The sequence below is a fragment of the Opisthocomus hoazin genome, chromosome 6, assembly GCF_030867145.1.
Source record: "Opisthocomus hoazin isolate bOpiHoa1 chromosome 6, bOpiHoa1.hap1, whole genome shotgun sequence".
NCBI lineage: Eukaryota > Metazoa > Chordata > Aves > Opisthocomiformes > Opisthocomidae > Opisthocomus > Opisthocomus hoazin.
The window spans coordinates 64278033-64305604 of NC_134419.1; the positions used below are offsets into that span (position 1 = coordinate 64278033).

General features: G+C 51.1%; 1 protein-coding gene across 2 annotated transcripts; it reads left to right on the top strand.

Moving 5' to 3' along the window:
* Nucleotides 1-287: 287 nt before the first annotated feature.
* Nucleotides 288-27322, top strand: ARHGAP19 (Rho GTPase activating protein 19). Of its 2 annotated transcripts, none has more exons than XM_075423570.1 (12): nucleotides 288-361; nucleotides 13211-13473; nucleotides 18046-18126; nucleotides 18471-18680; nucleotides 19272-19498; nucleotides 20038-20124; nucleotides 21069-21134; nucleotides 21856-22044; nucleotides 22770-22868; nucleotides 23445-23537; nucleotides 24036-24104; nucleotides 24605-27322. In XM_075423570.1, exons 1-12 carry the CDS (start codon nucleotides 291-293, stop codon nucleotides 24659-24661), a joined length of 1512 nt encoding a protein of 503 aa, XP_075279685.1. In that variant the 5' UTR covers nucleotides 288-290; the 3' UTR covers nucleotides 24662-27322. The 2 variants fall into 2 exon arrangements, with proteins under 2 accessions (XP_075279685.1, XP_009935967.1); XM_009937665.2 differs by lacking the exon at nucleotides 288-361 and adding an exon at nucleotides 10327-10380.
* The last annotated feature ends 250 nt before the right edge of the window (nucleotides 27323-27572 follow it).

The following is a 27572-nucleotide window of genomic DNA, read 5'->3' on the forward strand; positions in this document are numbered from 1 at the left end:
GCGGCTCCCGGGACGGCGGGGACAGGCCGGTGCCTGGGGCCCGCTGCGGAACCGCTCTGCGGCCCTCAGGGCTCTCCCCGCGCCCCGGGGGGCTCTGCAGGCCGCGCCTCACGCCGGCCTACAACTCCCAGCAGGCAGCGCGGCGGCCGTTCCCCTCTCTCCACCGTCTTGCTAGCGGATCGGCAGTTGCCCGTTCGAACCGGCCAATGGTGACGAGGCAGCGCGGGATATAGCCAATGGCGACGCGCGTCCCCGGCGGGGCGGGACCGAAGGTGTGGCGCTGCGGGCCAATGGGGAGGCGGAGCGGCAGGTATGAGATGGCGGCGGGAGCACCGGCGCCCGGCGGGCGGTGCGGGGCCAGGTAGGAGCGGGGCTCCCCGGGGGACGGCGCCATCTCGCCCCTTCTCCGGGGCATTCATCTCCGCGTTACCGGTCGCGGCTCGGCCCGCTGCGGGTAGCGCGCTGCTGGCGGGCAGGCGCCGGCCGCGCACCCCGGCCTGGGCCCGCCCATTGCGGTGCTTCCGCTGCGGGCCGGGCGCTCGCCATCCCCGCTGCGGCGGGGTGAGCCTCTTCCCCGCCCGGGCGGCCCCTGCGTCGGTTCCCCTCAGCGGGCGGGGAGCGCTCCCCGCAGCCTGGCCGTGCTGCGCCGCAGCCTCCTCGGGGCTGGGGGCCGCTCCAAGCCCACGCGTGTCCCCGCGCCCGGGTGATCCGCGCGGCTCTGCCCCCGCTGCGGGCCGCCGCCGAGGTGCGGGGCGTGCTGCGGCGGGGCGGGCTCCCGCTGCCTCTCCCGCAGCGGCGGGGAGAGGCCCGGTGCCGAGCGCCCGGCAGTTGCGGGGTTCGGTAGGGTGATGGCACTGTGCCGGCTTGCGGTGCGCCCGGCCCCCGCTCCCTCGCTGCGTCCGCGCTGTGGGCGTTGCTCCCGCTTGCTGAACATCCCTGCGCCGCAAGCTGCGCGTAATTAATCTCTAGCGCGTACCCTTATGCGCATAACGGTGCTGTGACCACTGCCAGTAAAGTCACGGAGACTGAGCACCTCCCTGGAACGGAGTTTTTTGATTCACTGCTAAAAAACTGTGATTTCTCTTGCTCTTTTTCCTGTTCTTCCCACATACGCGGTGTGGAGCCGCAAGCGGAGCCTCCTTTGCGGGGTTGTTCTTGTGGGTTCGCAAAATAATCACGGCCGAGAGCTGGCGCCTCGCAGACGGCCTGATTCACGGCAGTGCTGCCCTCAGCTCAGCGGGCTGGGACCCGTCCTGATGGGCTTGCGGGGCTCATCTGGGGGCTGCATCACCGCTCTGCTGCTGTGCCTGCCGTGGGGCAGAGCTCTGGGGTGGGGATGGCGCTCAGTGCGGTACGTCTGCGCAGGGAGGGCCGAAAACGCTGGACCCAGTGAAGGGATGAGTATGCTCTTTCAGACAGAGCATTTTAAACGTGGCCTGGATCAATCCAAATGACTGAATTTATGTGTTATGTGCTGACAGTTGCCCTTACAATGCAATTCCCCAGGTCTTTACCCACCCCACCGCAAGTGATGGTGTTAAAGCAAAGCCTCAAGTGCAAGCTTTACTCCAGCGCTTCCAGTCACCCGCAGGTAGCGCTAGCAAATCGAGCTCTTGCTGGGCAGGTCGGTCACCACAAAGCTTGTTGTTTTTTGTTTTTGTTTTTAAAGTATGCTCCACAACCGTGCTTTTGCTGCTATTTCCTCTCATCTGGAGAGAAGTGCGAGTTAGCTAGTAAAGCTTGCACGCTGCGCGTGTGGTCTTACATCATGCTGACTTAAAGATTGGAAATGAAAGCTGGTTGTCTTAACCTCCTTACCAAATGTTACTGAACATGACAAAAGATGATTTGTGTGGGTTTCTCTTCTGCTTGTGGTCTCTCTAACCTCTGCCTGGCTCTTCATAACTGAGAATGATGATTGCAGTGTGCCCGAGTGCTCAATTTCAAAAGAGAAACATCTGTCTGTTTAATGAATGCATTTAATGTTCGATTCAAGCAGTGCCGAAATGCTTTGCCAGGCACTCAGCGTTCATGCCAGCTATTTGATATGGCAGGGGTGGGCTGAGTGGAAGGGAAAAGGCCATGGGCCTGGAAGGCAGGGTGTGCTGGAAAAAGCCATAAGGTATCTTGCTAAAATGGCTTGGTAGGGTGTCAGTGCACAACTGGACATCAAGAGCTCACATCTTAAACAGGCGATAAAGGAGACACAGTTGCTATCTATGTTTTACTGCAAATAGGAAAATGTTCACTGTAAATATGGTTTGATGGCAAAAAAAAAAAGTCGCAGTGACTTGCTGAGGGTCATGCAGGAGAAATGGTTGATTTCAGAGTTAAAGCCAAGTCTGAAAGTAAGGCTACTTTTCCCTGAAGATAGCCTGGAGCAGGGGACAGTCTTACTCAAGCACTTCCTTCACAGCTCTCACTAAAATCTTTGAGACCTAGACTTGCATTTAACCCCTGCCCAGTCCAAGCCCTGCCAGGCGCACATCCAAACTCAAGGCTGTGTTGCATTTACGGTATTTTTGTATGTTTGCACGTAACACTCAGTCCTGTTCTCATCCCGGGCCTGGCATGGGCTTGGACAACAGGATCCTTGTTCTGCTACGCTTCAGTTTATTGTCTGTTCGCGTGAAGGGGGAGCGTTGCTTGCCCACATAGCCCAAAGCAACGTCTGGGTCTCCTTGCCAGCCTAGTCACTGCCTTGTTGCTGTGTGCACATTTACATGCATATGAAAATGTCACTGGGTTTCATTAACGCTCCTTTAAAGGTGCCTGGGCACTCAGCTGAGGCTGAAACTGAAGCGCCGAGTGCCAGACACTGTGCTGGGAAATCAAATTCCTTGTCCTAAAGGTCAACAGTCTTCACTGTGTATCGGTTTAATAAGTGGCATGAACAGATGGGAAGACGACAGGGCAGCATGGAAATGTTGGCTAATATCTAATGATTACGCTGAAGTCAAGTCCCTCTTGGAAACACTGTCCCTCTGTAAGCTCCTGGTCAGAGCCTGAGGCCGTGTATTTTCCACTTGTTTCAGAGTTAGCTCTTTCTGTAGGATCTCATTTTCACTTCTTTAGCTGGAGGCCAGAACAGGGAGCTGAGGCCCTTTCCTTGGCCTGTGCTCCGCTGGGTTCAGGCATGGAGCTTGCTGTGCTGCTTTTGCACAGGCTTTCGCCATGCTGTGATCCTGGGGACTGGCAATGTGGGTTCCTGTGCTCCCAACTCACAGCGGCCTCGGAGCCAGCTTGGGGAGAGGAATGGGAGGAACCGCGGCCCCATGGTGTGATAGATTTGGCTGACCCCTTGTTTCAGAGCTTCACAGGTCTGTGTGTTCCTGGCCTCTCCCCCGGGGATGCATTACTCTCACTGCTGTGTCTGACAGGGACATTGAGCCCTTTTCTCCGGGGTGCAACAGCCTCACTCCCTAGCTCTTGGCCTTTCTCACCTCTGCGCTAGGTAATTGCAATTAAGCTATCTAGACTTTCCTCGTATTTTTTTTTTCAGAAACTGTAGATAGTGGGGAATGTGGTAAGCTGCTTAAATAATCGCATGCCAGCTGGCTTACGAGAACTTTTAATGTATTTGCTTTTGGCCTATAAAGCTCTAATAATTTGGAATCCGGCCAAAACATCTTTTCTCCCTGAGCAGTAATGTGGCAGCTCTGATTTTCAGAGGCAGGGAGTTCTCTGGGGAGCCGGCATTAGTTTTCCACTTTGTTTTGCTGGAGTTGAGACTCAGTGTTGAAACATGGCTTTATGGTTTGGGAGTTCCATATGGGCATTCCTGCAGCCCCACTCGCAAGCTGTCCTACAGCAGGAGACGAGCGTGCTATGGCTGGTCATGCCTTGGAGAGCTGAAGAGCTGAAGCCTGTGAGGGAATGTCCTTCACAAGCTCTGGGGGTCCTCGGAGCTGCCCTCTCACAGACGTGCTGCTCCACATCCCCCAGAGCAGCACACAAATATCTGGCTGCTCCCTGGGCCCTGGGCTCTGCAGAGAAACCAGTGAATCCAGGCATGGTGGGGAGAGCAGCAGTTGCTGGTCGGTATGGGAGAGTTGCATGAAGTGACAGTGTGGCTTATTGTCACATGAATCCTGTTATCTGTGTAAAACATTCCAGTTTTTGAGATCCTAGCTTGCCCAAATCCCCCTCAAAAGCACTCAGCCCCCATTCTGTTCAATCTGGCGAGTTAATTGGGCTGCTTTGTGCATCACCTTCCCTCTGGTGCTGCGTGCTGTGCTGCTCTGCGGCTGGCTGAGCCTGTTTATCCGTGTGCCTCGGCAGCCCTGACCAGATGTCACCAGCTCATTGAAATGCTGGCAGGCATCCAGGTGTGCATCACTGCCATTCCAGCTTGTGACAGTTTACACATCTGGAACAGGGGATGTGGCCTCTGAAATGCTCAGTGGTGTCTCTGCAGAGGATTGCTGATGGGAAGGGATGTGACGTGCTCTCATCCTTTGCAGACGCCACCGTGATACAAAATACAGATGCAAGCATTCGGCTTGCCCGTTGCACCTCCAGAGCAAAGTATTATGGAGCTGCAAAAGTGTAATGAACAGAATCACAGGGCGGTCAGGGTTGGAAGGGACCTCTGTGGGTCATCTAGTCCAACCCTCTGCCGAAGCAGGGTCACCACAAGCAGACTGCACAGGACCTTGTCCAGGTGGGTCTTGAATATCTCCAGAGAAGGAGATTCCACAACCTCCCTGGGCAGCCTGCTCCAGTGCTCCGGCACCCTCAGAGTGAAGAAGAAACAAAAACAAGAGCTGTGACTTTCTGAGTACCTTTGTTCTCTGTATTTGCCAGGCTGTGGCTACAAAATCTCACCCGACAGCACTGTTGAGAGCTGGCTGTGGGTCCTGACCCAGGTCTTTGTATCCGCTTGGTCCAGAAAAAACAGCAGCAACCAAGTGAACCTGAGTGCTACAGCACATTACACTCAAATTGCGATGCTTTGCTCAAGCGCTGACAGCGGATGGTGGAATGGGATTCCAGAGTGTGTTCTGGGCATGAGCTGGTGCTACCAGTTTTGGGTGATTATCATCCTGTGGGAGGGCTGCAGGAAAGCACCCTTCCTTCCTTCCTGGGTTGCTCTGAGTTCCCAGACTAGTTGCTACAATAGATTGTTAATTTTGCTGTGCTCTTTTTGTGTGATTGCCTGATTTTTCATGTCAGAAGTAAACCTGTTTGTTGTGGGGCTCTTCTTTATACATGTTAATTCTGCTCTGACCTGGACACTGGCTTGGAGCTACTGGACTGAGAAGCATCTGTATGCTATATCTTTGCCAGTCTGTGAACTGCATTTTTCACTGCCTCTGAAGGATGCCCTAGGGCTCTTATCTTCAGTTGTAAGGGTGACGATCAGAGGTGCATGCAGCAATTTCTGAGTGCTAGAGGCCAAGGAGGTAAAGGTAGGATTGGGCCATGCCTCCTACTGACTTCCAGTACACTGAAAATGGGAAAGTAAAGAAGTTAAAGGCATTTTAAAATGAGGAGAGTAAGGGAATGCTATCACTGTTGGCAACTGGAAAGTGCCCATGCACACTTTGAGGATACAGCAGACACGCGTGGACCTTGCAGTCCATTCGGCTAAGAACAAGACAGACTAAAGCAGGAAGAAATTCCCTACCTGGGATATGAATGAAGAGTGATCAGTTGCTGTGAGTCCATGGAGAGATGTTCAGTAGAGAATTTGAGATTACACAAGAAAGGTGTTAGGGCTCACGAAAAGAGGATGTGTCCTTGCAGTTTGTTAGTTTGACTCGTAGTCAAAGGTTGTGGTGGGTAATTCTGCAGGGCATGGGGAGAAAAGGCACAAAATCCCTGTCCTGGACATGGGGCGCAGCATTCAGGGCAGATACCTCAGATCTATGGTATGTTATTCACAAGCCAAATGGCTAAAATTAGTAAAATAAAGCAAAAAAGATGCACTGTTTTGTCATGATTGTAACTATATGACTTGGAAGGGAAAACTACATCAATGCAGTCTTTATACAGACTAGCCCCAGGCCTGGTGACCTCCTCCCGAGGGAAGGCAGCATGCCTGCCCTGCACGTTCTGGGTGACTGGAAGTGGCTGCAGGGCTCCCCGGGCTGCGACCCTCTCGTACTGCTGCGGGGTCCGGATGTGGCCACACAGTGTCCTGTGTGCTGCCGGGCTCCTCCGGCTCCGCAGCCACTCGTCTCTGCCTCACCAGCCATTCCCGACCAAAGCCTGGAGCTCGGCTCTTGCCTCCTCAGCCCCGCATCCCAGCCGTCCCTGCCTGGCAGCTTTCAAACCAGCTCCTTTGTGCTCAGTCCCATGTCGCCCCTCACACAGAGGCTGGATTTCTTCTAAATGTCTGCAGTGTGACCTGATTATTTTTCCTGCCCTTCGTCGCCCTCCTTTTTAATAGTGTCTACGGAAAAGCTGGCAGAGTTCAGTTGTATCAGTCATGCTGACTGATAGCGCTGCCTCTTCTCTTGGGATTCCTCCTCTTTTCTGTCCATCCAGCATTCATTTCAGATTTAGCTATCAGCCCTCTAAAGACGGGATATTGCCTTTGTTCTGTGTTTGTACCGCATGGAGCATAGGGGAGTCCCCAGCTGTGACCAAGGTTCCCAGTGCCACAGTGATAAAAGTGAATAGATCACTAATGAGAAAAGGCAGCTGCTGCCATCTGAAAAGATTCGGTTTTGGTGCTGGTTTCAGTGAAATCAGGATGGGATCTAAGACTCTGCTTCTATTGCCACTCCCTGTAGGGGTTTACATTAAAATAAAGACACAAACTTTAGACTGCATTGAAAATCATGAAAATTGGAGCGGTGTTGCTATTTAATGCTGTTAGGCTGTGTTACTCTGATGTTAAGGCAGACATGTGAGCTTGCAGATTTTTAATGTAAAATTACTGGGTTTCTGGCAGTAGCTGCATTTCTTTAGAGCCTTGGGTAGGAGGGTGAGCCTTCGCACAGCGTGGGATCATCCAGAGCCGCGGTGGAGGTGCTGGGAAGGAGCTCAGTGAGGAGCACTGCAGTCAACATGCGGTTCCTCTCTAAGGGCCTCTCAGTTCTTTTCCTCGCAGCACCAGAAGGCATCTGGATACTCTGATGTTGTTATGACTGATTGAAGTACTGCTTTGTGGACTTTAAAATATTCCCATGGCTATTATTAAAGATATCACAAAAGAATTCACTGAGGTCAAACTTGACAAGTTTCATGCCAAAATGCAAATTTCTTGATGTTTCACATATATCAAGCTATCTTGCTACTGCAGTTTTCTTTGACGCTGGTAATGTGCTGCATTTTCAGTTTCTTCCAAAGCATGCTTTTCTGTCCTCCCACCCCACGCTTTTATCTTCTCAGATAGGTCCGTCTGCAGGTTCACATCACAGATCTGTAGCTTATGTTGCCAAGGTCTGCTTTGAGTCCTTTACTGCGACAGAATTTGAATTCGTAGATTGTAGCAGTGACTTGGATATCCAGCTTACCCCATGTCCAAAAGATGGTCAGGTGTTCTGTTAGTTCCAGGTTGTCCAGCACAGGCTGCCATCACACAATAGCAGCTTTCTTCTCCAGCTCCTTGCTGTTTAAATTGTATATTATTATCTGGTTCCCATAGCCAAAAGGCTGAATCACTTGGTGTTAGCTGTTGAAATGTGAAGAAAGCAAAGCAAAAAATTAAAAAGGCAGTGTTATCTAGTATGAGTTGCTTGTATTAAGTCTGGAGACAGTAGGCAAGGATCGGCATCCACTGTTACGTGCTGTGTACTCATCACAAAAGGTCTCTGCCCCTAAAGACCTTATGAGTATAACCCTAGGCAAAAAGTGCTGCGTGTTTTTCTTGACATTTTTCGGAGGCAAATCAGTCATCCTATGAAGAGTTACTGTGCAGATCCGAGGCCTGAATGTGATCTTTGTTATGCTATCTAACAAGAATGTCAGTCTGAAGTACAGTCCTCAAAGCAACCTTAACTGTGAAGTCACTTCTAATTTCTCTGCAGTCCATTCCCATTAGATTTAGTTTAATTTTTTTTTTTTTAAATCTAGGAAATAATTTGTCTTCTAGTCCTTTTGAAATGATTCCACATAATTCCACTATGGTTCTTTCATCTCTTTGCAAAATCTGGGATGGCTCCTATCTGGCTCTGGAAGTACTGTCTTCAGACGTCCTCGTTAATTGATTCCTTACTCTGGCACAACGGAGGAAAAGATGCTCCTCGCTCCCTGGGGAAATACGAGCCTGTGCGCATCTGTCCCGTCTCCCTTTGTGCTTAGCTAGGCAAAGAATTGCTCATGTTTTGTGTTCTTTAGCGCTGCCTGCTTATCGCCCTGCTCTGAGTATTTCATAGCAGCCGGTCTCTTTCTTATAATCTAAAGATTTTGTTATTATAGAGGGAGATTTTCTTCCATTATCTGCCTTATTTTCAAAAGCTCTCTGATCCTTTTACTCCTGTATGGTAAAACTCGTCTGCCGAGGTGTGTCTGAAGTGTTAGCTCCTTAGTGAGGATGTACCAAGTGCGCAAAATGGCACTGGGGACGGATCTTGCCTGCTGAATTTTAGGTACATTGGGCTCCTCTGCAACCTGCAGCTTCCAGTTTTTCCACTTTCCCGCCTGGACAAACGCAACTAATGCCTTGTCCCAAAGGTACCTCTTCCTTTTCCTTCTTGGATTACTTGTCTTCTCCTTACGCTCTACTTCATGTTGCTTGAACCTGTTTCTGCCTTCACGTGGGTGGAGTTAGAATGATATAAAATCTCTAAAAGACATAAAATGGTTGGTCTCACCTGCCTGACGCAAGCGTGCTGCCGCATGAGCTAATCTGCCTGCTTGCACAGCTCTTGCACCACAGGTTCAAACACCAGGTTTTGCCAGTTCAAGTCTCATTTTTGTCTTAGTTTCCAAGGCATTTCCCTGGCCTGGATCTAGTTACCTTAGGGATTAATTGATCCATCATGATTTTGACCTCCTGCACCATCCACTCCCCATGAAATGATGGGGCTGTCATGCCTGAAGCAAGAACGTTGTGTGTGACAGACAGCTTTCTTTGTGACTTGGCTGGGATCACAGGCTTCGCTTCTAAAAGACACTAGAATGGCAAGAATCTCAGCACAATATAGGACCCATTTTTTTTTAATCTGCTGTCTTAATCACAACCCTATTAGTACAAGGTTTTATTATTCGCTGGGATTTGATTTTATTCATGGGATCGGAGAGGAAGCTTTTTATTCCTTTATTTTATCATCTTTTGATGTGTCGTAAAGCAATCTGAGATCACAGCGTATAGAAAATATAACAGTAATTGCAAGCAAAGCGGGGAAAAGGCAATAAACTCCCTGAATGCATGTTTGTCTCCCCTTTGCTGCTGTTATAGGAACTGTGAGGGTAGGTAGAGTACATCCATCTTCCTTTTTTAACATGAAAACAGCAGATGGGGCACATGGCTGTTTCTGAAGGCTGTAGTGTGTGCAGCAGCGAGGATTGGCAGGGTTATTGTGTGTAAAGCCAGTGGGGGCTTTATCTTTGCTCAGAAATAGGGGTTTGCTTCACATTTCCATTTTGATTAGCAATAATGATACAAAGGCAAATTTTCTGTGCGAGGAAGAGCTGCTAATAAAGTGACCTTTCAAAATTAAGTAGCTCATTGAAGTGCCATACCACAATAAGAGCATACAAGGCTGGTCCCAGCTGCGGCAGGCAGGGAAGCCGGGCGGGAATCCGGAGAAACGTGGAACGGGAAGCCTGAAGTGGATGAACAGCACATGGTGGTGGCACAGTAGTGGTAGCAAAGAGCAACGGCCAGGTGCTCTTTCCAGCTCTGGAGGGGCCGATCTACGCGCTTTGTCCCTGAAAGGATCGGAAAGTGTGAAAGGCAGGGGCAGAGAGTGTTTCTAGTGAGGTTTCTGGGCATGGGGTTGTGCAGTGAAGGGCTTTGGCTGTTGTCCTGCCAGCATCATAACATGGTTGTGCTTGGATGCTGTTGGGAATGTGTTTGCATGGCTTTACTCATGGTGAACGCAGGGTAGATTTGGGGCTATTTTGTGGATTCCTCTTGGATACAGGTGGAGACCACTCAATACCACGCTGGTCCTAATTCAAAACCCCGGTTTCTATGTAGGAATTATTTGCCGTTAAACTCCAGCTACGCAGCCTTTGGCAAGAGACATGAATCAATTTGTCCAGCTTTTCTTTCCTGTTTTGTCTCTGTGTGAAGGCTGATGCCCAGTGTGTGCCAAGGGGGCCTTTCAGGCCCAATAATGCGCCCTTGTGTCTCGTAGCATGCGTGGAATTTGCATAGGCTGTGCTGGGACAGGCAGGTTTCTTTTGTTGCTGGAAACAAGGAGCAAGTTCTTTTCCCTGTCTCTGCTTCCTAATGCCTCTCCAAAAGCTCTCAGCACTCATGTAAGAAATCTACTTTTTTCTATTTATTTTTGCGTTATATGTTGTTAAACTTTGTGTGACTTGTAACGCTGGCTGTGCAGAGAAGTCATGTCAGTCAGTTCTAGTTGACAAAACTGTTTAATTTTCTTTCTCTGGGTCTAGATATATCTAATTGTCAGAGGGAGCAGATAATCTGTGATGCTTGATGTAACTGCTGCAAAGTATTTGCATATCTTCTCTGTGGGGAAACAAAACTGCTAGTGAGTGAATAACAGCGCACGGATCATTGCGGGCAGGGTCACTGGGCCTATACACTCGCTATTAACCCTTCTCAGGGTCTGTATTGCCACAGAATGAGTTGTCATGGGTTTCAGGCAAAGGGCTTGCTCCGCATTACGGGCAGAGCTGGCACTTGTTTGTGCATTGTGGCCCTGTGCAATGCAATGTGAATATGATCAGATCGATTGGCAGTTGCGTTTTGGCAGCTGATACTGAGTTGTTACATTTCAGTCCTGATTTATTGCAGATAACAAACTGCTGAAAAACAGTCTGGGAGGTACTCGGAAAAATATGGCCCCCATTTGGAGGCAGCAGCCTGCTCGCTAGGCCACTCTGAGCCGTGCAGCTGGGAGCCTTTAAGAGCTTTCTAAAATTTTAGATGACCTGGCAGATTGCCTTGCAGTCTGCCTTGCAGACCTTCCTCCTCTGCATCCTCTGGAAGGGGTCTTTGACATCTGTGGAAAGCAGTGGCAAGGGGAGAGGGTTTCATACGGATTCTCATGATGCAAGTGTCGCTGAAAGCCTGGTTTCCTCTGATTTCAGCAAGTTCCTTTCTCCTTGTGGAGCCCGAGTCCCGGCTTTTATTCTCTTATTCTGGTCACACGTCCGGAAAGTCATGCCAAGATGGTCTTTCAGGTCAAAGATGTACAGCAGTAGCTCAGATAGCTGCTGGGGTCACAGATACCTCATGGAGATGGGCTGGAGTTCAGGTGACATGCCAGAATGTGCTTTGATGTCCTCCCCTTCGTTAGCTACCGTTGATTTACATCAGAACAACAAGTTGCTCAGATCTCTGACCTAGCAGCTGAAGTGCTCTTGCTGCTTGAACCGATGGATGTAAGGTCCAGTGGGCTGCAATTGCTTTGGGTGGCAGGCGTGCTGAGCAGAGAGCACAAGTGCCCAGCGTGGTCTGAACACGGTGACGTGGCCTCCACCCCTCATCAGAGAGGAGAGGAAGGTCAAGGTGCTCCAGCCCTCTGTGGGAAGGTCTGCTTTGGAGGGAAAGCCGTTGGAGGCCTGGGGGTGGTCAGCAGGGGACATGCATCCCCCCGGGTGCCACACCACCACGAAGTGACTGACGCAAGCCCTGGTGCATGAGCACAGCATTTCTGTTACCTGTGCACGCAGCAGCTGCTGTCAGAAATGGGATTCAGGGAGAGCTCACCACCGAGGAGGGATGTTGAAACAGTGGAAAGTATTATCTAAGGGCCCAAGAATGATTAGAGGATTGGGGAATGTCACGCAGTGAAAGCGTGCAGTGTGTGCATGCTGGGTGGGTAGGCAGCCTCCACCCAGAGCCCTGGGAGAGCGGGCACACCAACTCGCAGGGCCGGGCCAGTGCTTCGTGGCAGAGCATGACATCGGGCAGTAGCTTGTGGCTGAAGAATAATGACACTAATCCTGATATTTAAGTAAAAGACAGCCGGGAGAAGGAAGCTAGGCAACTCTAGCCTATGGGCTCGACTTCAGAAGCATGCAAAGTGTTTGAAGCAGTGGTGGGAAAATGGTAATGGAAGACATAGAGGTAGGTGGAAATTGGGATAAGCTTGAAGTGTGAGCATTAAGAGCGCCGATTAACCTGAAATCTCTTTGATAACTCTTTATTTTGATTTTAGACATGGTAAACATAGCTTACCTAGCCTCTGGTAGGGCTAAGTAGCTGTTATAGATAACCCTTAGCAGAGCAGTGTCTGAGATGCATCCCTTTTCCCATGCCACGTGAGAAGCTGTGGAATGGAGAAGATAGGCGTCAGTGGAGAATAGGGAGGTATGAGAAAGGACAAGCCTGAAGAAGAGGCAAGAGAGCCAGAAAGAGATGTACTACGAGGGAGGTTACTAAGGGGTCCTCAAGGCTGATCTCGCGTGGCTTATGCTAATACTGATGAGTTCTCACTCGCTCCAGACGGAGTGCATGGCTGGGCAGTCATCGTAGCTGGCAGAGAGCAGTAACCAGGAGCTGCCATCTTGTCACCTGGGAGCATTTGACCACATTCCTAGCAGAACTGCGGGTGGGTGTTGTTGCATGCTTATGCTCTTAAAAACAAAGTCCCAGGACATGGGAACTTTCTATTTGTTGATAGGAAGGTAGGGATAATGGAACGGCAAAGTGAACTGATGAGTATAAGCTGGCCATGAGAAAATATAGGTTGGGATTTAGACTTTCAGCCTGCTGGGAGTGAATTTCTGGTGAGGAAGGGAGACAGAACCAAACGTATTTATGACTGAGCGTGATAAGTTAATGTAAAATATTGGGTGTCCTACCTGCCTGAGCTAGTAGGATGTAGATACAGTGAAAGCTGTAGTTGGGTGTTGCCATATGTTGCATATGTTACCATCACGCTATGGAGTGCTGGTCTTGGGCTGTGTTGTACAAACAGGCCAGAAACGTCTATGCTCCAAAGGGAAATGTAACTGCGCTGTGCTGAACGCTCACCAACGACAGACAGTGCTGTTGGTGTAGACTGGTAGCTCCTGTGTCGGCAGATGTCTCCTTCAGGGCAGACCAGCTGGCTGTGGAAAACAAAGCAATGAGGATTCACTGTATTTTTTTTTCTCCTTCCCTTTTTTCCAGTGATGCCATCTGCAATTTTGTCATTTGCAATGACTCCCTCCGCAGCCAGCCAATCATCTTCAATCCTGACTTCTTTGTGGAAAAGCTGCGCCATGAAAAGCCAGAGGTGTTCACAGAGCTGGTTGTCAGCAACATTACCAGGCTCATTGACCTGCCTGGGGCAGAGCTGGCGCAGCTGATGGGAGAGGAGGACCCGAAGCTGCCTGGGGCAAACAGCTCAGCCTCTGGGTTTTTTCGTTCTCTCATGTCTCTGAAGCGCAAGGGTGAGTATGGCGTGATGTCTGGTGCCCACCTTTGGGGTGATGCCAACTGCTGTCTGTTACACACAGTTTACAAAATGTTCGGTGTAGGCCTGTTGTTTTGAGCGTTTGTGTTGAATGCTTTGTACTGTAGGTTTGTAATCTCTGGGGATGCCAGCTCTAGAAAGGAGCAAAACAGAGGGCAGGATGTTCATCCAGGAAATGCCCTGCCGCTCCTAGAGTACCCTTCTTGTGGGGGCTATGGCTGTGGTTTGCTTGTGTCAGGTTGGCCTCGGTGGGTCTGCTGCTTGCTGTGCTCAGTGCAGCGCAAACCACGTAGAGACAGCTTTGGTCCCTGAGTGTCTCTGGTCGGGCTCTGTGGATAAGCGCTGAGCTGGAGAGGGATGCCTGAACAAGCTGCAGGTTCTCCCAATATACACCAAGGTGTCTTTGTCTCTCTCCTTGTTTGTGTCCATGGTAGTCCATGCTCTGTTTTCCTTAGCTCATTAGCTTTCCTCATAAGTGATGGAGTATCAGTAAAGCCTGAGAGCTTCAGGTTTCATGAAGAATGTTAATGCCCAGGTTTTCCAGGCCACTGACTGCACTTAGTGCCCACTGTGTCCTACAGTAGCTGTCCCAGCTCTCTGGAAGGTCTTGTCTATGCAGCTCAGAAATCTATAAGCATGTCCCATGCGAATGCCAGTGCCAGTCTGATCCACATCCAATCCAGTGGGTCAGTGACAAAGCTCTGCAGACTGACTCTGCTCAAGCTCAGATTCAACCCCAGGAGAAGATGTATTTCTCTTTCTCTTTGAGACAAGCATTCAGCTGGAGTTTTCTTCTGGTAAACTACAACTCTTCTCTTTCAAGTTCAGCTGTCTTAGTTATCAAGCATTAGCCCCAGGCCCCTTCTCAGAAGTCCGAGATTTGCTTTTGAGCACTGTTATGTTCAGATCCTGTCCTCTTCGGTGGTTGGCATTTACCACTCTGTTTTGTTGTAACTAAAAAGGTGTTCTGGGTGTGTGTGCCTTCTCCCACCTCTGTCCACGTTCAAGGGGAGCCTGGTTCTCCTGATAAAATTCAGTTAAACACTTCACTCATCTAGACAGAAACTGCCTCCATCTGGGCACCTCTCGCATCCCTTGTCAGCTCCGGTTTCCTAGCTAGACTGGCTGTCTGCTGGCAGAGAAGCTGTGGGTAGCTTCCTTCAGATGTTGGCAGCCTGAGGTTGAACACTTCTAATTAGTCTTCCCCTTCCTCTGAGCAATTCTGCTGTTGTGAGTACCTCTGAGAAGGGAGCTATCACTATGTCCGAGCATAGCTTTTTTTCCTCTTCAACCTTAGTTTCTCTATGTGTTTCTGATTCTACCAAACCTATGCCTCCACTGTGTTTCATAAGAACAAGCTCTTAAGCCCCATTGCTCAGGCTGGATTTTCTGGTGCTGACTTCGGCCCTCCACGCCTGGCTGGCCCTGTGGGAACCCTGGTAGATACACTCACCCTGGGCTGGACAGCACTGCGGGGAAAAATCAAGTACTGCAAATCAAGTCCTTTAGCATCCTTAGGTGAGAATTATTCCATATTGCCATGATTTACCTTCCTGCTCCATAATAACAGGTCTTCATGCTGTCTTGAAACTGCAGTTACGCTGTGCTCGTACCTGTTGTTGCTGTGGCCTCTGTTCCCAGAGAGTAACAGGACACCTTAAACTCTGTCGCTTGCCACTTGACAAACAGAAAAAAGTGAGTAACCAAGCTGAAAGTGCTTTCTTAGTGTATGTGGAAACTTCTATGTTCTTGTCAAAACCTCCTAGCTGGGGCTTGTGAGCCTTCTCTAGCTTGATGGGGTTTTTTTTTAGATTAGCTGTACTCTGCTGGAGCACTGCTCTTATCTGCCACTAGCTATCTTTGCTAAGAGCTCCGTCTTCCCCCATTCAGACGTCTCCATGCCCGTGTGTCTCACTACAGCTAGCAGATGTTTCCAAGACTGCTGGCTGCACTCCCAGGCTGCAGTGGCAGTGGCTCCCTGCATTGACAAGCACTGTCTGTGAACTCCTTGGCCAAACTCTGAGAAAAAGTAGTTTGTGCCTACAGAGAAAATCAGTTTTGTGTACTCCGTGTTTCATCTTGGAGCCTTCATTTGTTTTTCTTCATGTTATAGAACAGCTAGAACAAACAGGTTTTATTTCTTCAAAGCCAGAGGCCAAGGACCATAAAGCTCGGAGCTGATCAAGCTACAAATACTTACAACTGCTTTGAGCGTTAGGAAACTCAATCTCATGCTGCTGCTTAGTTTCAGAAGCAATCGTACAATAACATCTAAGCCTCGTAACTCAGCATCCATTCTCCAGATACTTCTTTCAAGTTTCTTTGAGAACCAAATTCTCATTCAGATATCAACTTCTGACTTCAAAAGTAAATCGAATTTGTGAGGCCCTGCATGTCTCAAGAAGATGTATTTTCCTCTTCCCTTTGTGGCCACTATTGATTCTATCTGTTGAATGTCTAATGAGTTTAGTTTTCTTCAAGGACAGGAATCTTTTGCCAACTGTTCTCTTCCTTTGCACTCAAGCCTTTCAGATCTTACATGTGGATCAAGAGGTCACATTGCCCTCCCTTCTCCCGCAAGACTGAAGCATGTGGTTTATCAGAGGGAGGTCAGAAACTTCTTGATTTAACAGGAGGCTGGAGTTCCTGGTGGCTTACCGTGTATTTCAGAAGTCCTGGAAGAAAGTGGAACATTCTTCAGGTGGAATAAATTTAGTTGTACAGGAAGGCTGCTAGAGAAGTGCACAGGGTTAAACAGGTCTTTCCCACATGCTGTGAGCATCAACACCACAGAACAGTAAGATCTGTAGTACAACAGACCAAAAGCTAGGAAAATCAAAATGTGCTGCGGGGCTGGGGGGGAGGGCGGAGGCAAGAGAAAGCTTGTGGGGGAGATAACTTTTATCAGACCAGACAACGCACTGCTTGGATTGCTGGGCTATCAGCTGTAACAATAAAGAGGGAAATCTTCAGCCACAGACAGAATCACAGAATGTTCGGGGTTGGAAGGGACCTCTGTGGGTCATCTAGTCCAACCCCCCTGCTTTTCCAGGCAGGTCTTGAATATCTCCAGAGAGGGAGACTCCACAACCTCCCTGGGCAGCCTGTTCCAGTGTTCCATCACCCTCAGAGTGAAGAAGTTCTTCCTTATGTTCAGCTGGAACTTCCTCTGCTTCAATGGGTGCAAATGCCCAGCTTGCCCTCAGAGCTGGCCCATGCTCCAGGCAGTCTGCTCATGGAGAAGGGAGGAATACTTTTTTCTTAAATCTGTTGGCACTTTGAAGCCTAAGTGCAAGGGCAGGACAAACCAGCTCTGTACCTGGTTCCAGCTCTCAGTCCCAATCAGCATGTTGCCGTATGGTCTGTCCAGCATCTTGTCTCTAGCTGTAGTCAAAACCTGCATGCATCTGAGGGAAGACGTGGTGCTCAGGGCTCTGGTTGCTGCTGGTGAAGCTCCTGGGAGTTGCCTCAGCTTTCTGAGACATAGAGCTTGCTGGCTATATGTATCTGATGGAAAAAGCCACTTGCCAGCAAGACTCCCTTTATTAGAAAATACTGTCCTGCTGGATAACCACTCTCTTACCTCGGAATTCCCTCTCTGGATAAGAAGAATTTTCTGCATTGGTTCAAAAAGTGCCTTTCAGTTAAATGGGCTTCTCATCTAATGTTTCCTTCCATGCAAGGATCTCCTTCCCTTCAGCTCAGGTGCTTCTGTCTTCTTTTGGGGCTGTAGCCTGTGCTGAACGGAGTTCTGAAGCTGGCAGCTCATGCCTGATCTGCAACAGTCCCATGAGATGCCAGCAAACTCCAGGAGTGAGAGGAGCTGTAAGTGCTGCATATGGAGAAGGGCCCAACTCATTGCTTCACTACTCTTCTGTTTTTCTAGCTCTTGCTTGTTCAGCTTTCTGATACTTCATGCTTTAGTGTACTCAGGCCAAGGCAGCAGACATGGAAGACAGCTTCACTGGAATTAAGGAATTCCAGGGATTACCCATCCCTGGGTCATCCCTGCTCTCCCCACTAGTGCTGGTTTCCCTCTCCCATAGTCTCATAGCTATACGTCTTCTTTCTGCTCCGCTCCATGTCAAGCCACAGCAAGCATCAATCTGGACATTCCGTCCCAAATGTGGAGTGTGCTATTGTGGCAGGCGCCTGGGCAGTCCAGGCAGTCACATCTGCCCTTCCCACTTTGCTGTTTCCATAAGGTCCAGGCTTGCAGGTATACGCCCTTTGAAACTGAAACATCTCTTCTGGTGTTTTCTTTTCAAGGAGCTGGAGAATGTTTGCTTTAGCTGATAAAAACTCTAATTAAGCTGAGGTAAGATGCAGGATGATGAAGCCCTTGTAAGTACGGCACGGTGAGATGAAGTGACTTACTTGGGAGTGCTTGTGATATATCACATCTGTGGGGGTCCTTGTGACCTTCACCCTTAGCCTTTTGGGACACTGGTCTTTGCATGCTGAGATCCTGTTCTTTGGGGACCAGTCATCTCTGTGGCTGTCGGGGTCTGAACTGCCTGAACACGTTATGCTATCTTCTGTTCTGCAGAGAAAGGGGTGGTGTTTGGCTCACCGCTGACAGAAGAAGGCATTGCACAGGTCTCCCAGCTAATCGAGTATCTGCACAAAAGTAAGTGACTCTGTCTTGCTGTCTTCCTGACCCAAGCGGTACCTGTCTAGCCCAGCTCAGGTCTCTGGTGCAGACTGAGTGAAAAGCTCTGAGCTCTCCAGCAGCAGGAGTTTGGGACTGGACTAGGCGACTCTTCCCCAGAGTTGCCTAGCAGGTGTGTTAATCTCTTTCCCTCCGTGCATGCACTTTTCTGCTGATGGGAGCCAGCTTCAAGTCATGCCTTTAAATGCAGCCCACTGAGGTTTGCTGTCAACCTCTGGAAAGGGTAGGGAACTGCTTTAATAAGAAGATGGGAATCAGTCTCTGATTAATCAGTGGCTGTTTTTCTCCCCTCTGCCGAGCAGATCTAAGAGCAGAGGGCTTGTTTCGGGTGCCAGGCAACAGCATCAGGCAACAGATCCTAAAGGATGCTCTGAACAGTGGTACAGATATTGACCTGGACTCTGGGGAGTTTCATTCCAACGATGTGGCCACTCTGCTTAAGATGTTCCTGGGTGAATTGCCAGAGCCACTACTGACACACAAGCACTTCCATGCCCACCTCAAAATTGCAGGTGAGTGAGTAAAAAGAGGCAGTGATGAGCAGAGGGAATGGAGCCAGCCTCCTAGAAAGCTGGTAATGCTACAGAGCAGCACACTAGGCTGAGGAAGTGTAATCCTTAAAGGCAGGGTAAGAGGGAATCTTCCTGCCATGTCAGCCTAATGGTGGAAGGACTGGAACTGAAAATCCTAAGGAATCACACCACGTCTGTCTAGCCCAGTCTTCTCTCTCCAGCAATAGCCAGATACCTACAGGAGTAGAGCCCACACTGGTAACCTGGGTCTCCATCTGTTTTAAGTCTGGGTGAAGTGTGGTTTCTATGCACTTAGTAACTGTTATTGAACTACCCTATGTGAACTTCCTCCATCTTGCCTTCCAAGCCATCACAGCTCTTAGCAACTGTGTTGTCTTGTGGGAGGAGTACCACAGATTAGCGCATCAGGTGGGGAGCTTGGGAGCTGGGGTGAGAGAGACGGAGGGCCAGGAACTGTGCAGTAGTTTGGAGGAGACCTGCATGTGAAGAGGGAAGGGTAACCAGTTGCAGTAGGCCTGCGGTTAGGGAAGGTGATGTATGTCCTTCACGTTCTGCCTTGTGATTTGACAGACTTGACGCTGTTTGATGAGAAGGGGAATAAGACCAGCACTCCAGACAAAGAGCGCCAAATTGAAGCCCTCCAGCTGCTGTTTTTGATCCTTCCCGCACCCAACCGCAGTCTGCTCAAACTGCTGCTGGACTTGCTCTACCAGACCGCCAAGAAGCAGGACAAGAACAAGATGTCTGCCCACAATCTTGCCCTCATGTTTGCACCCCACATCTTATGGCCCAGAAATGTGAGCAGTGCCTCAGTATCTGCGGGTGGGATATTGCAAGGTAGAAAGCAGAGGCATGGCAGGCCTACGGGGGAAGAACCAAGATGGGAAGGTTAAGTATTGATACAGTGATGTGAGGGTTGGAGGCTGGGGTGGTGAGGTGGAGCTTCCTGGCAGGGCTCAGTCCTAGTGTTCAGTCCAGAGCTGCTGTAGGTCTCATTTGCAATGGCGCTTCATCTTTTTCAGTAAAATGGAAATCGCAGCACAGTCCTGCTGCTTTTAAGAATGACAGCTCCAAACCTTGCAGATTTCTCTGCCAGGTTTCTTGTGCTGCTGGTGAACTGTTTGACCCCAGAGTTGTATAGTTCTCTTCCTCTCAGAGCAGCTTTGGTTCCCCGAGCCCTGCTTGCTGGTGCGCTGTGAGCCCTGCCTGCCTGACCCCTCAGAGCAGGTCTCCTGCTGAGGCACCGTGTCTTTGTGTCCCGGAGACAGCAAGGGCAGCGGAGACCCTTCCTTCTCCCCTTCTAACTGCTGTGCCTTTGGCTGTGTCCCCTTGCCAGGTGACAGCAAATGACCTTCAGGAGAATATCACAAAACTAAACAACGGAGTGACCTTCATGATCAAACACTCTCAGAAACTCTTCAAGGTAAGTGTGCTTTGGGGTCTTGCTCTCCCTGCCTCTTCAGCAGGAGTCTGAATGCCCCTTGTCCTGACAGATCCCAGGTGTCGAGTGTATATTCTGGGTGCTCTCTCGCAGTGCGAGAAGGACGATTTCTGCAAGAAACTGCTCCTTTAGTGGCTAGGGAGGAGGTCTTTGGGCAGGCAGCCCCGGAGGAGGAGGAGGGCAGTGGGTGGCTGTGCCCGGGCAGTGGGAAGCAGGGTGCAGGGTGATACCACCCTCTGCTGGGCACCCAGCCCTGCTGCCCAGCGGGGAGGCCAGGCTCCTGGGGCTGCCCTCAGCTTCTGGCAGGATGAGGAAGCTGAAGGGGCTTCTCCTGGGTGAGTGCTGCCAAGAGCCGAGTGCCTGATACGGCAGGGCATTCTGTCGTGAACTTCTCTGCTTGTGGCTGTCAACGCGCCGCTGTTGCAGGCACAGCCTGCAGCCTTGGGCCTCTGTCCAGCTTGGAGCGGGGTGCTGTGATGGGACAGTGAGGAGTGTGCGGCTTTCTGCAGGTTCCTCCGAGGAAGTCTTCCTGCAACAGGCAGTCTCTGGACTTCTCAGGACCTTCCTGGTCGCTGTAGGCATCTGCTCTCTGCAGGGTCCTCCCACAGAAAGCTCCCCTTCTGTCCTCTTTGTCAGACCCCTGTTTGGCCAGCTCAGAGCTGGGGGAATTGCTTGGGAAAAGTTTCTGTGGAAGCCTGCCCTTACTCTGTGTTCCACTTGTGCTGGTTGCCTGCATCAGAAGGAAACTGAACAGGGACTGCACTGGGGACATGAAATGCCATTGCTTTATCTGCACGAAACATCTGAGTCTTGGTGGAAGCGGCTTGTGTGGTATGGTTGAAAAGCAGCTCTTGCTGGGGCCACTCTTGCCGCGGGGCCAAATATACTAAACATACGTTTGGCCTTTTCTCTCCTCATCATCGCAGGCCCCAACATACATCCGAGAGTGTGCCAGGCTGCACTACCTGGGATCCAGAGCCCACACATCAAAGGTAAGGCCGGCAAATGCAGTGCCTGCCCTCCGTGAAAGGGCAGAGGCTGCGACACTGTGAAAGAAGCTGAAAACAAACCACGTTATGAAAGAGGATCTGTCAGAGAGCAGGAGTGAGGGAACCATATGGTGTGGTAGTGCAGGTGGCTGCATTAGGGAAAATGGGCAGAGCTGAAGCATATGTTAATCACAAGCGCGGGGAAGGCTACTGGCTACCAGCCCCTATTTAACAGCAGACCTACTCCCTGTGCCCAGTACACGCAGCACCTGCTCCTCTGTGGGGCTGTGCCTGCCAGACAGACAGATGTGCCTGCTGCCATGGCCAGGCTGCTTGGAAGAGGGGCTGGCATAAGGGCTACTTGCTGCCTCTGGGACAAGATTTGTCTGTGTCTTGCCAGCAAGTGCTTCCCTGCCTCGGATAACTGCAGAAGGGGGAAGATGCATTGCAAGGAGCTGCACTGACCCTTTGTAAGCCTGGAAGGGCTTCTGCAGCTGGCATCCGGGAGGGGAGGGAAGAAGCAATGGGGTCACCTTTGTATTGCTGTCACCTCTTCCTGGCACAGGGCCTGCTGGTGCAGTGCTGCTGCAGAGGGGTAGGGAAAACACAGCCCTCTGCGTTCACTGGGGTTGAGGCAGCTCATGAGACTCTGCCCAGCCTGGCTCAGATGGGTGGCTCGTTTGGATTAAAGCATGGCAAGCGACTGCTGTCTCCGATTTCCCAGGACGACCTGGATTTGCTGACGTCTCCTGGCTCCAAGGAGCTGCAGCCCCTCAAGTCTCAGAAGCGAAGCCGGCTGGACACTTGCCATCAGGAGGAGACCCAGCAGCGCACCGAGGAGGCACTGAAGGAGCTCTTCCGCCATGTCCACAACATGCCTGACTCTGCAAAGAAGAAGAAGCTCATCCGGCAGGTAGTGTGGGGAGGAAAGATGCCTTTGGGGTGTGTTTGTCAGCACAATCATAGGCTCAGGGCTAAAGGCGGGGCCTGCTTGAGAGCTGCTTCTAGTCCTGGGCAGGCTGGGGAGAGTGAGCTTTGGGCTGTGTAAGAGGCAGAGCTGTAAGAAGGCAGGGGAGGAGGAGGCCTATACTGGGTGTGGAGCTTGCTGCACCAAGCTGTGCTTTCAGCTCTTTGTTTTCCAAGCCAGGGACTTGCCAGCTAGCAGTTCCCCAGCCCTGATCACAACCTTGTTGAGCTTCCTCCCTCAGAAAGGGAAAGAGTCCTGTCCCCGTTGCCTGTGTGGAGTGGACAAACTGGTCTCCTCTTGGTCCTGTGAGCATTTCCAGCCAACCTGCTGCTCCAGATAGACTGGGCGGTGTGGTCAGCACCAGTTCTGGCTGCCAGCCTCCAGCTGCTGTCCAAATCCTTTTCTGCTCCAAGAGCTGCTCCTTTTGGCTAACCTGGTAGCCAGCACAGCGCAGCCTCACGCCCAAGCTCCCCATAATCCTGGGTGGGACATGTGACCTTCCTCTACTTTCTTCTCCCTGCAGCTCTGAGCTGCTCCTCCATTTTGGGGTGCAAAAGAGCCAAACTGAGGTCTAAGGAGAGGGCAGCAGGTAGGGCAGCACACAGCAGTGAGGGACTGGTGTAACTGTAACGGTAACTGTGCTAACATTCTGCCCTCATGTTTCTTCCTAGTTTAATAAGCATCCTACAGCTCTCACTCCTGGCTCTGATGTACCTGCATCCCCAGCACCGCGGCGCACCCGCTCGCGCTCTTTCAGCGGCCTCATTAAGGTAAAGGCAGCCTCTGACTTGTGCTCTCTGCTGTGAGTTTCTGATGTTGCTCTCTGCTTCCGCATTGCCATGGCTTGAATGAGGCCCTCAAAGGTAGGGACTGTTCAAAGTAATGGCTGCCGAAGAACACAGATCCACTGGGGACAGAAAAGGCAGCACCATCAGAATAAGCCTTGTTAGTATAAAGTGTAATTATCTATGAAATGCATGGCTATAGGATCTGTGCATCTTTCTGAAGGATTGGTTGCTTCCTGAGATGAGGACTGACAGGGAGCCGGACGTGTAGTCTAGCCTGTTAGCACACCATAGGCTGCCCCACGGCAGCATGCGCCTGCTTCTGACCGGCTGGGCTCCTGGCCCGGCCTCAGGTCAGCTCCCAAACCCTGTACAATCACGCAGGCTCAGCCTAGTGGCGTGGTATTTCAGGTGGTTCGGCTTTGCAATCTTTGTCCCAGCTTGGCTTCCCTTTTTCTTTCCTGGCATCGAACTGCTTACCAGCAATGCATCCTGCTCCTTCCCTTTCTTTTTCACTTTGCACTCTAAGCATTAGCCAACAGCCCTCTCTTCTTATGGCAGCGGAAAGTTTTGGGAACCCCGGTTATCCTGGAGAGGAAGAGCAGGGCTGCCACACCGGAGCCTGAGCGAGTCAGCAAAGAGAATGTCCACCTGGTAAGGGCTGCTCCCAGCACCGCTGAAGCTGCGGATGGGGGAGCGCACGGAGGGGAGTTTCAGTGCAAGGTGGGCACTCGTTGCAGTGATCCTTGGGGGCTGCTTGCTGTTTGTTCTCTGCCCAAGGCAAAGTTTCCAAGTTTCTTCTGTGTGATCAGATAAGGTCTTGGCAAGCTGCTGTGGGGAGAGCAGAGCAGATGGCAAGGGCAGCATCAGGACAGGGGTGGCAGCACTGGGCCTCCACTCCAGTCTTGTCCCTCTGACTTGTCTGTGTCCCTGCCCTTGGGCATTGGCTTATGCCCCCTTCCCTCCCTCCCACTGTCCTCCTTAAGTAGTACACAGCCTGCTGCCTGTGAGTAGTAGGGCTGTCCCATGGCCCAGACAAACCAAGAGTGGATTTGGGTGGTAGCAGCTCTCTGGTAGTACAGGGTGCTCCCAGGGAAGGCTGTGGATGCCACTTCATTCCACAGCTCTCTACTATTCCCCTCTCTTGTCCAGTTACAGAAATGTGGATCTCCAGCTCACATGTCCCAATCAAAGCTGAAATCTTTGGAGGGCCGGAAAGAGGTGAGACGCATACACACTCCTACTCCTTCCTGTGGGGAACCTGGCCTGCTGGGCTCTGACGCCTGCAGAGGTGATGGCATGCACGCAAGGCTCTGACCGCTGCGGTCCCCTGGCTGGTAGCAGCCCACTCCAAGCTGAGCTGCAGGCAGTTGGCATGCTGGAGCCGGGCCTTGAAGGGTCTCGCCCAGGCGGGTGTGCACAGCCCTTCTGCCTGTGAGCTGGCAGGCTGGCTGTCACGGGACACGGAGGGAAGCTGGCAGCACAGGGCAGTGCTAATAGCCTGTCAGGGTGGCAGAGGCACAAGAGGTTGCTGCAGCCCAAGACCAACTGCTGTGTTTGTCCCTGTCTGCTTACTGCCTTTTGTCCAGCGTTCTGCTTTGGTAAAAGGTGTGGGAGGCAGACTCCGGGGGAGTCCTTGCAGGGGAAGGACAGCACGTTAACATTTTCTCGCATGGCATTCTGTGTCTCCAGCATTCAATTGCTCTCATTCTCTGCTCCAGGAATCCTGTAGACGCATGCGAGCCCACCTGCTTTCCAAGGATTCGTCATCCCTCTGAATCGCCTCGCCCCAGCGCACGGGTGGGGAACGCCCAGCCTCGCAAGCTGTGAATAATGTGCTGCGCGGAGGGGGAGTGCTGCAGGCTCACGGCAACCCTCACCGACATGGCAGCACTCTTGAAACTGGACCTTTGCAAAGACTGCAGGGACTTGTTTCTTTCTGTATATAAACTATATGTCATTCTACTATGGGGCAAACCACTATCTAACCAAAAACTTGTGCAGCATGTCTGACCTGTTGGCTCTGGGAAGAGCTGGAGTGCTTGCTTACAAGGAGAGCCCTGTGCATTGCAGGGCCCTGTGTGCACTCCCAGCTTTCTCTGCAATGTTGCTAGGCTGTATTTTTTTTTGCTTTTCTGCTCTGAATTTTTAACACATTGGCTTGGTTTTACTCCCTCCCCTCTGTTAGCAGTGAGAATGATGGACTCCAACCTTCACCCGCATCCTGACAGCTAGCATTACCTCCGGGCTTCCTCTGGAGCCATGCCCTCCTCTTCTTCCTCTGGGCTCTGTTTTGCTCTGCTGTCTCCCAAGGGCTGGAGTGCAGAAATGGTACAGAACACAGGATGGGCCTGAGAGAAGAGGAGAGGCTCTGGGTGCGGTCATTTCAAGTGGGGCCAGAGGAAAGCAGCTTCCCCAATAAACTCATCCCTCTGTTTCAGCTTGAGCTGGAGGCAGCCCTTGCCCACTGCCTTCGTGTTTCCATGGTACAGCTCTGCCTGATGAGCACGGAGTTGTCCCTGCTTTGTGTTCACCCGGGGAGACTAAGCTGAGCAGGGCAGGAGGCTGGCCAAGGCTGTCTGGGGCAGGACAGCCCAGCCTTTGGAAGCTGGGGTGTCTGTAGTGGGCAGAGCCTTGAGGCTGTGTGTGCAGTGTAGGAATAGTGTGAACAGCACGAGACACGAGAAAGCGCTCCGGCTGTTTGTGATCTGCTGCAAATGGTGTCTAAGGCTTTGGCTCAAGATATCTGGATGGCTGGTCAGGCTGATTAGTCATTAAACTGGGGGGAAAGGGCTGGAGGTGGGTTCAGCTCTTTGGTCTGAGCTGCAGAAATGAGATGAAACCATCTAGATCGGGCATAAACCCCCATCACAGCTGGCCAGTGTCAGCTGTCTTGTTAAGCTAAAGTGCTCCAGTAAGCCAGTCTTGCCAAGTACCTGTCTGCAAGCACTCTGGGGTAGGAAACACACAGGGTCACTACTGTGAAATAAAGATTAATCAGCTGGGGAACCATCTAAACACTTCTCAGCCCTTCTTGGCGAAGGAAGTAATCTCTGGAATCCAATTATAATTGTCTTCTAATCTTTAAGAACCAGCAGCCGACAGGAGTTAGAGCTGTGCCCTTGACAGCTTTCCGAGACAACTGGTGGCAGGAGGTGTGAATATCGGATGTGAGCAGGGAGTTCAGTCCGACTGGCTAGAGCTGTCAAAGCACAGCATCGGAGTCCTGTGCAGCTTAGCTGGAATTTGTCACTTTCTTTACTGTGTTATTTTTTCCTTTGAGATACAAAGCTGTGTGCCTCGTGCTGCTCTGTCCAAAGGGGTGTTCCTGGTACTTTATTGGGCATGCCTGCTCCCAGTCTGACCCCAAATTGGAGGAGCTGCCTGGAAAATGTAGCGGGTAGTGGGACTGTAGATGTGTGAGTTAGGAGTTACTGGTGTTAGGAGCCTCTGTTGCAGCAAAGAAAGAGCTCTGGTTCTTCAGGGACCGGGCAGGCAAGGATGCTGTGAGGAAGGGCAGAGGCTGTTTGCTGTGGTAGTAGTATGTGCTTTTTGGATGTGTCGTCTGTAATCATTCCCTTTGGAGGCTGAAGCTGTCTGTGTGCTCTTCTCTGAAGGGCATGGCGTGTTTTGCTGACTGCGCTTCTACCCTGCCCCTGCAGCCTGCTGTTAGTGGAGACCTGGGGATCTCAGCTTTGCCTCTGAACAGAGATGAGGCAGAGCCGAAGGTCGAGCGGCAGTGCAGGGAGAGCTGAGTCTGGTCCTGGTTCCTCCGCTCTTGTCTACGTTGGGGGCAGTTGCTGGGTGAAGCGTTTGTCCATCCCATCCCTCCTCTCCCCATTGCCCCTAGCTTACTCGAACATATATCTCTGTGTGGCTGTTGGCTTGGCAAGGCAGTCTTGTTCCTCAGACTAACTACGCTGCTCCCGTATAGATGAAAGTAACTCTTCTCTTAGTGATGCCTCTAGCTCAGGGACTCTGTCTGGCTTCTGGCATGGCTGACACTTGCTTAACTCTAAGAAAAATTATCTATGGGGCATCCACCTGGCGTTCTGCATGTCTCAGATGCCTTCCCTGCCAAAGCAGCGGGTGCAGTCTCCAGACTGGCAGTCCCAGAAGGGGTTTGGTGCCGAGGGGGGTGGTGGCTCACGGATTTGGTCTCTAGGACCCTTGGCTGTTGCAGTCCCAATGTGTTCACACTGTCTTACAGGCGAGGGGGAGTTTTAGTCATGCTTGGATGTGTCTCATTTGTCTGCCCTGTGCAATGACTCACAAGGATACTTATTCCCAGAGCAGCCACTAACTGTTCCCAGAGTCTATCGTTTCCAAAGTATTTTTAATCTTTGTCCTTATTTATATATGCTATGTATGCACTGTTTCAGACTGCTGCCTTTCTGTGTGTTCATGTGAAAACCCCATATTAAATGCTTTTATTTTTAGTGTTTTTGCTCAGTGACTTAAGCAGTTTCATTGGGACAGCAAGGACTTGGTGGTGCATCTAGCTTCCAAAGGAAGGAAACATCTGCTCAGAACCCCAGCGCTGCTGCCCTTAAGTGTGGGGGTGCTTGGTGAGGTGCTGCCCGCCTGCAGGGATGGTGCTGGCCTCCCATGGCACTGGGGCTTGTTCCCTCCCTGGGATCCTGGTGTGATGCGGGGTGCCCAGACGGGCTGTCTTTCCCTTGGAGGTAT